At 47.4% G+C, this 13,064-nt stretch overlaps 1 protein-coding gene across 2 annotated transcripts in view; it reads right to left on the bottom strand.

The window, feature by feature from the left end:
* The window catches only part of LOC130368631 (olfactory receptor 1019-like), a 51,604-nt gene extending 40,797 nt beyond the window's left edge, over positions 1 to 10,807 (bottom strand). The window contains exon 1 of one of the 2 annotated variants that reach the window (XM_056572571.1): positions 9,887 to 10,807. In XM_056572571.1, coding sequence (XP_056428546.1) covers positions 9,887 to 10,801 — 915 coding nt within the window. In that variant the 5' untranslated portion in view covers positions 10,802 to 10,807. The remainder of the gene's footprint in view (positions 1 to 9,886) is intronic. The other variant, XM_056572570.1, reaches the window with a different exon arrangement.
* Positions 10,808 to 13,064: the final 2,257 nt, after the last annotated feature.

Consider the following 13,064-nt stretch of genomic DNA (forward strand, 5'->3'; position numbering starts at 1 on the left):
AGCTTGATGGTGTTGTAGGAGAGGTGAAGAGAAGAGTGGCAGAAACCAACATAAGCAAGAGAGGAACGCACCGAAATTGTGGCAGGGAGACCTTATTTGTGCATGAACGCGGAAAAAGAGGCTAGAGCTGCGTCATATGCCCGTGTGGTGCTGGGTGCAAGGGACTGTCTGATTAAAGAATTTGCCACCGTGATGAAGTCTGCTAGTCCATCTGAAGATACTGTGTTGAGGGAACTGGGACCCCGACGATGTCTGCTTCTGGGTGTACCTGAAAAAACAGCTTCATGTTACCTCGTGACAGAGCGTCTGCTGCTGTGTTTTTGGAACCCTCAATGTGCTCAATTCAAAAATGAAAATTATGCTGAAGAGCGATCAAGACAAACTTTCTGACAAAATGCATGATATGCAGGGACCTAGAACGCCCTTTCCTCAAGATATCTACTGGGGCCATATTGTCGCATCTGAAGCGGACAGTGGAGTTGACCCACGAACCACCCCATACGGCAGCGGCTGCCACTATTGGGTAGATCTCGAATAAGGCCGAAGTTTCGTGAAAATTTGGGATAAGCAGTATGTCCTGTGGCCAAGGACTGGCCAGCCAATGTGCACCATGGAGAGCGGCGAAACCGACGGCTGAAGCGTCAGAAACCACGGAGGGGGACCTTTCCGTGGCTGAGGGGACAAAGAACGAGATCCCGTTCCAGTTCCTCAGGAAGTGACCCCACATGACCAGGTCTGACATTGCCTCGCTGTTGATTCGAATGACATGCCTCTGCCCGGAAACTGAAGGAAATAAGTCCAGGAGTCTGGATATGAATGACCTACCTTGCGGTATGATCCGCATCGCAAAGGTCATCATGCCTAGGAGGCTTTGGAGCTCCACCCTGGATACTGTGTGGCATTTGGTAATTTTCTGGATAACCTCACGGATCCTAGCCAGTTTCTCCTGGAGAAGACTGGCTTACATTTTCTCGGTGTCTAAGATGATGCCAAAAAAGGTGAGTTGAGTGGACGGGCCTTCGGTCTTATGGGGTGCGATTGGGACCCCAACTTCCTTGAACAGCACCAACAGTGACCTATGATTGGAGGGACTGTGACCAGGGTGTTCCAGCAACAGGAAGTCGTCCAGATAGTGAATGGTGTAGTGACAGTTGGAAATATGTTGTAAGGCCCAGTGTAAGGCCGTGGCAGTTGATCAAAAAGCCAGGGGCTACTTTTGGCTCCAAAGGTGAGTTTAGTGGCAAAGTAATACTTGCCTGCCCATTTTACCCCATGCCACTGCCACAGGTCTTGCTTGATGGGGAGAGGTTTGAAGGCGTCGGTAATATCAGCTTTGGAGAGCCACGTGCCCCTGCCCAGCTGTAGTATGGCCTGTATGGCTTGATCGATGGTGGAATATTTCATGCTGAGCTGATCGGAAGGGATCAGTGCATTGATGCTTGGGATGTTAGAAGAGTAAGTCGCGGAGAGGTCATAGATTAACCTTCTTTTATTGGAAAACTTCCCAGTGGCTAGCTCTAACGGGCTAACCCTCCATCAAGAAAAAGGGGGTACATCAAAGGGGCCGATCATGAAGCCTTTCAGAAGTTCGGTTTGTAGTAGTTCTGACACCACCGTGGGTTCGGCGAGCACTGACTGTAGGTTAAGGCATTCATGCGTGCTTTGAGGCAACGCGACCAACCCCATGTGAAAACCTTCACGAAACCCCCCAACTAGCCATCTGACCCAGCAGGGATCAGGGTGACTGGCTAGAATGCGGGCCAGGGCATCAACCCGCACCACGCCTAGTCACGCCTGGGTACCCTTTTGAGAACAGATGGAGCTGGGGTGGGCCCAGAAACAGAGAAAACACACATGGAGAAGCTTGCAGTTGTTGTAGGTGCACGCAGAGAGGTTGAAATTATTACATATCTGAGTCTTGCCCAGAAACCTGACCGGCCTACCTAGCCTGTATAGCGCAGGAGAGTTCCTCTGACTGGGGCCTATGGAGATATTCTGGCTCCTGTTGGTGCTTGTTTCCGCCTGGTCTTTGCTCAGGGGGCACCAATTAGTGGTGTGTGTGGTGACCCCGCACCAGCTGTAGGAGGGGGCTTTTAGACCTGCGAAATGCTCGCAGTAAAGTTCGGTGTCAACGGCTCCCCAGTTGATCGTGTAGTTGAATTGCTAGAAAGAAGCAGCTGCTTTAGCCGCAAAAGATTTATGGTACTCGTAGAAGGTGGACCCTCCGTGTTTGTACGCCATTTGTGCGATCTTGTGGAGGTACAAATCAAGTTCCTCCCTGCGACTGGGAATAACTGAGCAAATGACATCTCTAAATAGCCCAAAGGCTATGACAAACTCGTTAATTGTTAGTTTCCTGTTGAGCCTGGCATCTTTGCTTTTGAAGGTGACAGCGAGATCGCCACAGGCAACGGTTTTGGTGTCATTGATGTCCGTGGTGGCTATCAGCAGAAGAGCCAAGTTGACATTCTTACCCTCCAGAATGTCTTTTTTAATTGCTGTCGGGATAAAGTGTGCGGGTGTAATATTCGGGGGAGGCTGGTGCATACCTGTAGCCGGAGCCTGAGAGGTAGAAGCCACAGGAACAGTGGGGCCTGGGGCTGTGTCCGTGACCCTGGCGCGTTCCATGTCCTCTAGTCTAGCCTGGAGCCCGGACACTGACGTGAGCACCTGGCTCATCATGGTGTGGAGCTGTGAAAGTGAAGCACTGGACGCTTGGTCCGATGGTGCTGCCTGCCTCGCCGGGGGGGCCCGGTCTGTGCCCAGCAGGCTGAACAGCTCCCCTTTCTTAGCTGAGGCCGTAAAGGGGGTGCCCCTCCTCCTGAGCTCCTGCATCAGTTTGGGGACTGTCCAGGTACGGTAGGAGGACACGCTGCCCCGGTCCGAAGCTCTTGCTGGGGTCTCGGGGACGGAGAGGGTGTCCTCAATGTCAGATGGTTGCGACATGCCGCCTCGGAACCTGTCCGGGCCAGTAACGGGTGCCGATAGACAAAGTTAGGTGCTAGTGAGAAACCGGGATGGTACCTGAACAACCCTAGCTTCTGTCTTATAACACTGACCTGCTGTATCCTGAGTTGTGGGAATAGAGGGAGCCTGAATAGGCACGACCCGGCTCACGGCTGAGGGGATACACAGAGACAGACAACAAATAAGTGAAAAAAAGGGGTGGCAGCTGAGTGCCTGACGTGATGAGTGCGTGACGTGGTGGGCTAAAAATGAGTTTTGCCCCTTTTTAATTTTTTATTTTTTTGGGGGGGTGTGTCAGTTAACGGATGACCCAGTGTTCGTGTGTGTCGAGTTGCGTTGCGCTGAATCAAGTCAGGAACAACGGGCTACACCAAGGCCCCCACTGACGCGAACGGGCCTAGGCTGTACGGGGGGTTGGCCGCCCGAGGCTCTGGGCCACGTCAGCGGCGGGTCCGGCGCGTGGAATGTGTTGGCCAGGATGATTGAATGCCGTGCGGAAGTGAGAGCTGATGGCTATGTGAGAAGAAGTGAAATCAGTATATGAGTTGTTTTTTTTTTTATTTTTTTTTTTATTATACCTTGAGCTGAAAGCTGAACGGCGAAGCCACTTGTGGGGCTTAGGAACAACAATGGAACCTGAAGGGTAAGACAAATATTAGAGCCATTAATGTTGAGGGACAGCATGTGCCTGGTCGCAGAGCATGGGATGGGTGACCAAACCCCCCCTGGTCTTCTCCTTTTTTCCCTTTCTTTATTGCCCCTTTTTTTTTTATGTGAGAAGGGAGGGGGGGACAGTGTGAGAGGGGGGGGACAGTGTGAGAGGGGGGGGGGGGGGCGGTGTGAGATATGGTGGCCGAACCTGTGTGATGCCGGTGCCCACGCCCCGACAGCCCAGATCCCGGACGCCCCCCCCCCCGCAGCACCCGATCATGCGCAAGCAAGCCGGGAGCCAGCAAATGGGGGAGAGCGCCCGGACCCGGCTGTGGGACGGCACCCGGCGAATGTCCTGGCCAGCCCCCATGGCAGGGATGGTGTGACTCTGGGAGTGGCGCCACCCCCCGCGATGGCGGAGCCCCGCCCCTGCATCCCCGGGTCCGGAGAGCAGGCGCCCCCCCTCTCCCGTGGTGGCGCGGCGCCGGGTGATGACGCGGGACACCGGGCCAGCGAAGCCCCGCCCCCCGGCCGCCTCGCGGTGCCGGCTGGAGCGGGGAGCGGGCCCCGAGCCCGGCGAGCACGCGCCCTCTCGCCCCCTGGATTGGAGAGGAGGAGTAATCATGGAGCGACGCCGACCACCGGGGCGAATGGAGACCCCGCCCCCCGCAGCCCCGTGGCCGCGATCTAGAGCGTGGGATGGGGTCCCCGAGCCCGGCAGCAGGCGCAACCCCACTCCCTCGGGACTGGGAACCGGGCGGGCCAGGTGAGCGGCGGGGGGACACGGAATGGGGAGGACACAACAGAAACATGAAAAATAGGTTACCAAAAGTCTAGGGGAGCGCGAGGAGGCAAGCGACCCAGCTGGGGGTGAGCTTGCACTACGAACCCGGGCTGAACGACATGGAGCCACACTGGCACTTACCTAACAAACCTCTGCGAGGACGGGGGATAGAACCGCTACACACTACCAACGACACTCCGGGGGGGGGGACGGACGTATGCACTAACACGGTAGACTACTAGAGAACTACCGCCAACGTAACACACGCCCCCAGATGTGGGAGAGGGGTGGTTATATACCCCACTCCACTCCCACAAATAAAGCCAATTAGGCTTAACACTAGTTTGTCTCTGGATGCAAAATGCTTCTTTATATGAAAGTTGAAGAAGCCACAATGTTTTGGTAACTTCAACTCCACATACATTTTGCTGGTAAGTTAGTATTATATGTCCAATATTAGTTTTGCTCACGAATATTCGCAATTCGAATATTCGTCGCGAATATTACGAATTTCGCGATTAAAATTCGCTATTACGAATATTCGTCTTTTTTCAAACTGTTTTAAAAACTGAGCACATTGTAGTGATCTCCTTCGACTGATAAATGCAATGCTTATATCATTTCATTAAAGACCCAGGGATGAGACTGTGAGGCAATACGAATATTCGCAATGTGAATATTAGTGGAAATTCCACCCTACTTATGCCTGTGAGCCAAAGAGAGTTCTGCAAGCACAGTTGTCAGAGCTTAGCAATGTCCCTAGCAATGTCCCTCGCATGATGTTATAGCGCGCATGCGCAGACGAGCGAAATTTCGCTATTAATTTCGCATTCACAATAGCAAAGTTTTGCAATTCTAAAGAACGAAATAACAAATATTCGAATTTCACGAATATGGGACGAATATTCGTCCTCATATTCACGGAATATCGCGAATTCGAATATGGCATATGCCGCTCATCACTATCCAATATCCAAGAGTGCTTCTTTAACAACCATGGGGGAGATTTATCAAAACCTATCCAGAGGAAAAGTTGCTGAGTTGCCCATAGCAACCAATCAGATCACTTCTTTCATTTTTGAAAAGGCCTCTGAAAAATTCCTTCTTCATTAGAGGAACACCAGAAGTGCACCTTTATCAACTCCTCTATCTCGCGCATGTGGTTGGCCTGCCGACTGGCAGAGGCCTCACAAGACAGATATAGCAGCAAGAAACCATAGCAGCAAATCTACATTCCAAGTCCACAGAACGGTGAGTGGTGCAGTGTAGCAACTTTTCTTCTTCTATAGGAACAAGCCTTTACCTCACAGGAGTGTACACTGTCTTTCTTCACAGGAGTGAATTTTCTTTCCTTTCCAGAAAAATAATACTTAACCCCTTAAGCACTCAGGGTTTTTCCGCTTTTGCACTTTCGTTTTTTCCTCCTTACCTTTTAAAAATCATATCCCTTTCAATTTTCCACCTAAAAATCCATATTATGGCTTATTTTTTGCGTCACCAATTCTACTTTACAGTGACATTAGTCATTTTACCCAAAAATGCACGGCGAAACGGAAAAAATAATAATTGTGTGACAAAATCGAAGAAAAAACGCCATTTTGTAACTTTTGGGGGCTTCCGTTTCTACGCAGTGAATATTTCGGTAAAAATGACACCTTATCATTATTCTGCAGGTCCATACGGTTAAAATGATACACTACTTATATAGGTTTAATTTTGTCGCACTTCTGGAAAAAATCATAACTACATGCAGGAAAATTTATACGTTTAAAAATATCATCTTCTGACCCCTATAACTTTTTTATTTTTCCATGTACAGGGCGGTATGAGGACTCATTTTTTGCGCCGTGATCTGAAGTTTTTATCGGTATGATTTTTGTTTTGATCGGACTTTTTGATCCCTTTTTATTCATTTTTTAATGGTATAAAAAGTGACCAAAAATGCGCTTTTTTTTACTTTGGAATTTTTTTGCGCATACGCCATTGACCGTGCGGTTTAATTAATGATATATTTTTATAGTTCAGACATTTACGCATGCGGCGATACCACATATGTTTATTTATTTATTTTTTTACACTGTTTTATTTTTTTTATGGGAAAAGGGGGGTGATTCAAACTTTTATTAGGGAAGGGGTTAAATGACCTTTATTAACACTTTTTTTTTACATCTTTTACACAGATCACAGGCGTGTATTAACACGCCTGTGATCAGTGTTATCGGTGCTTGACTGCTCCTGCCTGGATCTCAGGCACGGAGCAGTCATTCGCCGATCGAACACTGAGGAGGCAGGTAAGGGCCCTCCCGGTGTCCTGTCAGCTGTTCGGAATGCTGCGATTTCACCGTGGCGGTCCCGAACAGCCCGACTGAGCAGCCGGGTCACTCTCACTTTCACTTTAGAAGCGGTGGTCAGCTTTGACCGCCGCTTCTAAAGGGTTAATACCGCACATCGCCGCGATCGGCGATGTGTGGTATTAGCCGCGGGTCCCGGCCATTGATGAGCACCGGGACCGACGCGATATGATGCGGGATCGCGGCGCAATCCCGCTTCATATCGTGGGAGCCGGCGCAGGACGTAAATATACGTCCTGCGTCGTTAAGGGGTTAAATGGACACTGTCATATATAAAAACTTTTGATACGTTGTAAAGCATGCAAAACCAATAAGTTTTGGAATTGCTTTCATTACATAATTTTCAGTATTTTATACTGAAAAGCCAGTCAAAAAACTGCCTCCCTGCCTCCTGGGATACATACCAGCCTGGCTGTGTCCACTCGTCATCACCTACATCATGGACCCAATTCATGATTGACAGGTCTGTAGATCTAAAGCTGCTGTGATTGGCTCCCTCACTGTCTGTGTTTACTCCATGTGGGAGGAGAAGGAGTACACTGCTGCCTGTGAGCAAATGATGAAAGAAGCTGGTGACTGAAGATGGGGACTGGATGGAGGATTTTTTGTTTAAAAAGTAAGTGTCCCTGCATGTATATATGTGTGTGTGGATATATATGTATGTGTGTAAATCTGTGTTGTCTAGGTAATGTGCATGTGTATGAATAAATGAATTCAACGTGTGTGTGTATTTGTGTATCTAATACAGGGGAACTGCAATCATATGCCTCCAGCTGTTGCAAAACTACAACTCCCAGCATTCCTGCACAGCCAAATGATGTGTGGGCATGTTGGGAGTTGTAGTAGGAGGAACACAGTCTGCAGCAACGCTGCTGTAAATCTGAGTTTTACCAATGATATGCCTCCAGCTGTTGCAAAGCTACAACTCAAAGAATGTATGGGCATGCTGGGAGCTGTAGTTTTGCAAAAGCTGTAAGCACACAGTGTGTGTATAGCATAAAACCAGAAAGGAAAGGGTTACAGGTGCTAACTCCCAAGACCAGTGACTGAGAAGAGTGAGGGAGGGGGAGTGGTTATTACCTGAGGAGAAGAAAGGGACCCGCCCCCTGCCTCTGGTCAACAACATTAAGGTCATTCAGAAATAAAGCTAATTCTGAGAGAAATATAGGTCATAGACACATAAAAATGATATGTACATGATCAGGGTGAGATACTATGCAACATATAACAGTTTTATTTTTTTCTATTTTTTTTTTTTTTGGGGGGGGGGTCATCTGACAGGTACGCTTTAATGCCAAACAAACAGCTTGTAAGCAAAGAAACACAGCTACAACATTAAGTATTGTACTATCCGAATTATTATTTTGCAATATATGTTCTTCTTTCACAGTAAAGATAAGAACATGCAACTAAGAATGTATTCCTTAATTTTTCTCCCTGCCAGGAGTGTATATTATGATTTTACACTGTCCATCACATAAACAGCTCTAAAAAAGTTTATTCACCTCTGTCTTGCTGGCATTTTATAGCTGTTTAAATATGAGACATAAAGGAATAGGACATATAAAGGAAGGACTTACACTTCTCCTCCCTTATGGATCCACTTCTGACTTTGGCTCAAAAACCGCAGTGGCAGTTTTCAAAAACAAAAAATCAAGTGGAAACTTAGCCTAAAGGGGTATTCCAGGATTTTTTTTTCTATTAAACTTTGCTACAAGGGCTGTACCTGTGTGGGACGTTGGTCTCACAATTCTGTGATTTTTGCTCCAATATTTAATTTTTAACAGCATACAAAATTACTCAGGTTTTCCCAGGTTGCAGTGCGGCAGAGACATGATATCACATGTCAGGTGTGCAAAGAAAGCCTGTCCTGCTTTAATGGGTGGAGCCACCGCTGGGTGGGAGAGAGATCATTCTGCAACTAATTGTCCTGAATTTTTGCAACAGCTGGAGGCACACTGGAAAATACTGGTCTTTTGAATGGAATGCAGCTCATTAGTGTTTCAATGGGTGGGGTAGCTGATGTGTGGGAGGGAGGAAAGTTACCTCACACTTACAATCAAGGAATTATGGGATTTGTAGTTCGAGAGAACAAACTCCAACAGGAAATACCCAGTTCACAAAAGCCTCAGCGTTATGGTAATCTCACAACATAGCCATTTAGCCACAAGGCAAGCACATATCCTTCCTAAGCATGTCCATTACTGTCTGGCAGGTGCATACTAAAATCACCTTATGGTGGATAACTCCATTAAAGTCAACACTAATTTATACCACCACTTTAAGTTTTCATACACCAGCCATTGTATTAAAGGAAATCTGTCATCAGTGTCAACTGCACTAACCTGTCTGTATAAGCAGGTGACACTGATGACAACCATACTTACCTGGTCCCATTCCGTGCTCTGGTACTACCGCAATCTTCCACCGTACCTTCCGTTCCAGGGCTGACTTGGAGCATGGATGGAGCTTTGTGATGTCACCGCTGCTTTTTGCTAGCAGTGGGACCCAGCAGAGAAGCAGCATAGGTGACATCACGAAACCCCTCCCATGCTCCAAGACGGCCCCAGAACAGAAGAGATGGCAGAAGATTTCAGGAGAACCAGAGCAAGGAACGGGATCAGGTAAGTATGGTTGTCATCAGTGTCACCTGCACTACCTCTCTGTACCAACAGGTTTGTGCAGTTGAAACTGCTGACAGATTTCCTTTAAGTTGGGACCATTTGCTGTCCTATTGCCCAATGCACATACATCATTTACACATTACAGCATACTATCTCCCAGATAGTGGGATCGTTTACAAATCTCACACCAAAGTATACCTAGTAGGACTGTTTTCCATATAGTTTTGTTATATTTGTAAACTCTGCACAATCACCTTGGTATAGCTATCCATTTCGGTGTGAGCTGCACATATCCATTTTGTTGACAATATTACACTCCTATTGTGTCCTATTCAGCCTGGATGGAGCTGACAAAGCTACATAATTTAATCCCCTTTGCCTATTCTCTTCTTGCTCGAGATAAAAACACCCAACAATATGAAATAACAGCCACAATGCCTATATGAAATATAAAAAGAAAACTCATTTTAAATACTATGTAGTTTATGTTATTATTAAAAACTGAGTACCTTTAATTTTACCAGAGCTTGTTTAACATCTTGATTTCTTAAGCTATAGATCATGGGATTCAACATTGGTATTATCACTGTATAGAACACTGACACCATCCAGTCCTGATCTACTGCATAAGCAGAATTTGGCCGTAAGTACATAAAGAAAACTGGGCAGTAGAATAAGGCGACACAGGTAAAGTGAGACATGCAAGTGGAGAGGGACTTACTCCTACTTCTATGAGACACAATTCTTAATATGGCAATTATAATGTATGTGTATGATATCACTATACATAAAAAAGAGCCCACTTCAATAGAACCAGCAACAACAAATAAGAAAACTTGGTTAAGATATGTATCTTTACATGATAGTCTTAAGATGGGGTTAATATCACAGTAGAAATGGTTAACATGATTAGACCCACAAAATGGTAAGATAAATGCACAATATGTATGTATGAATGAATTCAGACATCCCGCTGTGTAAACTGAGAACATGAGTTTTAAGCATGCTACTTTGTTCATATTTAGTTTATAATACAGCGGTTTACATATGGCTACATATCGGTCATAGGCCATCACAGCAAGTAACATGGCTTCTGAGCTTGCCAAATCGATGAAGAGGAACATTTGTATTGCACAAGCAGTTATAGAGATTGTCTTCTTTTCTGAGAGAATGTTGGCCATGATGTTGGGTGTTATAGATGATGAATAAAGGACATCTACAAGTGATAGGTTCATAAGGAAGAAGTACATTGGTGTATGCAGACCTGGATTTGTTCTGATCAATACAATGATCATAAGATTTCCCAGCAAAGTTACTATGTAGATGAAGAAGAAGAGGAAAAAGAGAGGAAGCTGAAGGGTTGGGTTAGAGGAGAGACCAGAGAGAATGAATACTGTCACAAGTGTTGTGTTCCTTTTCTCCATTGCTTTTAGCAAAAATCCAAGAAAAGATCATGCAGGACAGTTAGTCCACAATTTTTCTTAGTTGTTGGCATCCAAATCTGTGAATAAATGAAAAAATACATACCTGGTATATAGCAGTTACTCTTACGAAACTTTAAAAACAAATGGTACTTTGACAGTAATACAAAAGGAGATCACATCCAAATGAACATGATTTTTTATTCTCTTTGTTCACAATTCCAAAAGTTAAAGAAAAACTAATAGCAATTTTGCAAGCACTAAACCCATCATACTGGATTATAGTGTGGATGAATGGCTGTAAAAAGCAGTCACTTACATTTATAGCTCCCCTGCCTCATCAATATTCACTCTAAATGTCAGTATTATTTAAGAATATATTAGAATACAAAATTAAAGAAAAGATCACTAAAAATAATTTTCAAATATGTTTGGCATTAAAATTTGATGTAAACAAGCGATAATTTTCTGATGAAACATTCCCTTTAAAGGGGTACTCCGGCCCTAAGACATCTTATCCCCTATCCAAAGCATAGGGAATAAGATGTCTAATCGTGGGGTCCCACCGCTGGGGACCCCCGCAATCTTGCATGCAGCACCCACCTATGGGAACTACATGCAGTTCTGAAGCCTCTGATTTGGCCGGGTCACGACTACAGGGCCGGAGTATCATGACATCACGACTTCACCCCCATGGGACGGCCGGCATGCCCCCTCCTATAGACTTGCATTGCGGGGAGCGTGACCCCCGCGATCAGACATCTTATCTCCTATCCTTTGGATAAGGGAAAAAAAAATTCTTAGGGCCAGAGTACCCCTTTAACCCCTTAAGGACACATGACGTTCTCATACGTCTCCATTTCCGAGTACTTAAGGACACATGACGTATGAGAACGTCATGTGTTTTACCGGCCCCCCGCAACCATCTGGAGCGGAGCCGGTCCCCGATGCCTGCTGAAATCGTTCAGCAGGCATCGGGGCATATCGCCCAGGGGGGTCATTATGACCCCCCATGTCGGCGATGGCCGCAGATCGCTGGACAATTCAGTCCAGCGATCTGCGGCGGATTCCGGGTCAATCGGGTCTCCAGTGACCCGATGACCCGGAATTACTGGCTGATCGGGGCCGTCAGAGACGGCCCCGAACAGCCATAGCCAGCAGGGGTGAGGTGGCACTGGTGCCACCTCACGATCGCCCTGATTCGTCGGCCGGATTACCGGCCGACCAATCAGGGCGCCTGCTGCGGGTGTCACTCCCGCAACCCGCTCCGCCCCTCTTCCGGAGGACGTGAGCGGGTGCGGGACGTGCACCCCGGGTGCTGGGGACCCCGATCCCCGGCGCCCCTGTTGGGATCGGGGCCCCAGGAGCAGCGGCGGCGGCGGAGACGACGAGGGACTGACCTGGTGCGGCGAGGATCGTTGGAGGTGAGTGACAGCCTCCTGCTGTTGCTTAGCAACAGCTCCCAGCATGCAACAAGGGCATGCTGGGAGCTGTAGTTATGCAACAGCAGGAGGCAGACCACCACAACTCCCAGCATGCCCTTATGGGCATGCTGGGACTTGTAGTTTTGCAACAGCTGGAGGCACATTCTTTCTATGGAAAAGTGTACCTTCAGCTGTTGTGTAACTACAACTCCCAGCTTGCACAATCAGCTAAAGTGCATGCTGGGAGTTGTAGTAGTGCATCTGGTGGTTGCATAACTACAACTCCCAGCATGCCCGTTGGCTGTCGGTGACTGCTGAGAGTTGTAGTTTTGCAACAGCTGAAGGCACACTGAGTTAAGTAGTAAACCAGTGTGTCTCCAGCTATTGCATAACTACAATCCCCAGCATCCCCAGCCAAAGTAGTATGCCTCCAGCTGTTGCATAACTACAACACCCAGCATGCCCTTCCGCTGTCCGTACATGCTGGGGGTTGTAGCTTTTGCAACAGCTGAAGGCACACTGGTTGCAAAACACTGAGTTTGTTACCAAACTCGGTGTTTCACAACCAGTGTGCCTCCAGCTGTTGCAAAACTACAACTCCCAGCATGCACTGATAGACCGTACATGCTGGGAGTTGTAGTTTTGCAACAGCTGGATGTTCCCCCCCCAATGTGAACGTACAGGGTACACTCACATGGGCGGAGGATTACGGTTAGTATCCGGCTGCAAGTTTGAGGTGCGGCAAAATTTCTGCAGCAGCTCAAACTGCCAGCGAGAAACTACTGTGAACCCCCGCCCGTGCGACTGTACCCTAAAAACACTACACTACACTAACACACAAT

Source organism: Hyla sarda, chromosome 4 (genome assembly GCF_029499605.1).
Source record: "Hyla sarda isolate aHylSar1 chromosome 4, aHylSar1.hap1, whole genome shotgun sequence".
In the NCBI taxonomy this organism is placed as follows: domain Eukaryota; kingdom Metazoa; phylum Chordata; class Amphibia; order Anura; family Hylidae; genus Hyla; species Hyla sarda.